Source organism: Etheostoma cragini, unplaced genomic scaffold, assembly GCF_013103735.1.
Source record: "Etheostoma cragini isolate CJK2018 unplaced genomic scaffold, CSU_Ecrag_1.0 ScbMSFa_2220, whole genome shotgun sequence".
NCBI classification, from domain to species: Eukaryota; Metazoa; Chordata; class Actinopteri; order Perciformes; family Percidae; genus Etheostoma; species Etheostoma cragini.
The window spans coordinates 74,578-76,113 of NW_023266359.1; the positions used below are offsets into that span (position 1 = coordinate 74,578).

Below are 1,536 nucleotides of genomic sequence, written 5' to 3' on the forward strand. Positions count from 1 at the left end.
AATAATAATAATAATAATAATAATAATAATAATAATAATAATAATAATAATAATAATAATAATAATAATAATAATAGGCCTAGTAATAATAAATAAACATTTTCTTACTGTGGGTCTGGTTGCTTTCTCCCGTCGTCCCCAGCGGTAAGACGCGCACCTGCTCCCCGGCCTCCTGGTTCTCTGCCCCGGCGGCGGTCGGGACCTTCTTGCGGTACATCTTGAACTGGGTGCTGGGTTGGAACCCGCACATGTTCCGACCCTGGCGCACGCACTGGACCAGCATGCACTGCGGCGGTCCGTCCATGGGGAGGCCGAGCAGCGCCAGGTCGCAGCCCGCGGTCTCACAGCAGGCCTCGCGGCAGCGCTGCGGGTCCGAGCCCTCCACGGCGTCCGGGCCCGGCAGCAGCATGGAGACCATGGACTCCGGGTCCAGAGCCTGATCCGGGTCCACATCCGGGTCCCAGGCGCAGTCCAGGGCCAGGGCCAGGGCCGGGCCGGAAGAGAGCAGGAGGCAGAGGAGCAGAGGCACGCGCTGCATCGTCTTCATCATCACTCGGAGAAGAACAGGAAACGAATAACACTTCCTGGTCCTGCTGGCGCAGTTAACTTCACCTGAGCGTCAGGTGGGGCCACGCCCCCTTGCGTCATGACGTCACATAGAACCCAACACAACGATACAGCTGTTTGATCATTATCTGTGTGTGTGTGTGTTTGTCTGTGTGTGTGTGTGTTTGCGTGTGTGTGTGTCTCTGTGTGTGAGTGTGTGTATTTGTCTCTGTGTGTGTGTGTTTGCGTGTGAGTGTGTCTCTGTGTGTGAGTGTGTGTGTTTGTCTGTGTGTGTGTGTGTGTGTGTGTGTCTGTGTGTGTGTTTGCGTGTGTGTGTGTCTGTGTGAGTGTGTGTGTTTGTCTCTGTGTGTGTGTGTGTGTGTTTGTGTGTCTCTGTGTGTAAGTGTGTGTGTTTGTCTCTGTGTGTGTGTGTGTGTCTCTGTGTGTAAGTGTGTGTGTATGTCTGTGTGTGTTTGTCTGTCTGTGTGTGTGTGTGTGTGTGTGTGTGTGTATGCTTCACTTCCCGTTCCTCTGGCTTTTTGTTATGCAGATCAGCTGAGAGGCCGATTAGGCCACGCCCCCTCCGTCATTACGTTCAATTCAATTACGTCACACAGGAATGTTTACTCACCAAGAGATTAAGAGAAGACATTTATAATTTCCTCTGATTATATCTAATCTAACATAATGCACATGTTATTATTAGATAAGACTTTTGGAACAACAGTATCTTTAGTATAATGTCACTATTTATTGAAAACTATTCCTGTAGTTGCTGCATACTTAAATGAAATAATGCTAACATATGTTAAATATTGTAAAACTCAGATAACATCGAACATGAAATAACCACATTTTTATAGCTATCGAGATTAATGTAAAAATTGGCTGGAGTTCTTCTTTATTCACCCATTTACATGTGGAGATATGCTGCTCTATACACCCTAAAAGTAGTGATTATTTACATGGAGTCTGGTGGAGATATGCTGC

The 1,536-nt window shown here is 47.3% G+C and overlaps 1 protein-coding gene across 1 annotated transcript in view; it reads right to left on the minus strand.

Annotated features, from left to right (window-relative positions):
- The window catches only part of LOC117940326 (papilin-like), an 8,155-nt gene extending 7,578 nt beyond the window's left edge, over window positions 1-577 (minus strand). Inside the window, exon 1 of the mRNA XM_034865649.1 lies at window positions 109-577. Coding sequence (XP_034721540.1) covers window positions 109-550 — 442 coding nt within the window. The 5' untranslated portion in view covers window positions 551-577. The remainder of the gene's footprint in view (window positions 1-108) is intronic.
- Between the last annotated feature and the right edge of the window lie 959 nt (window positions 578-1,536).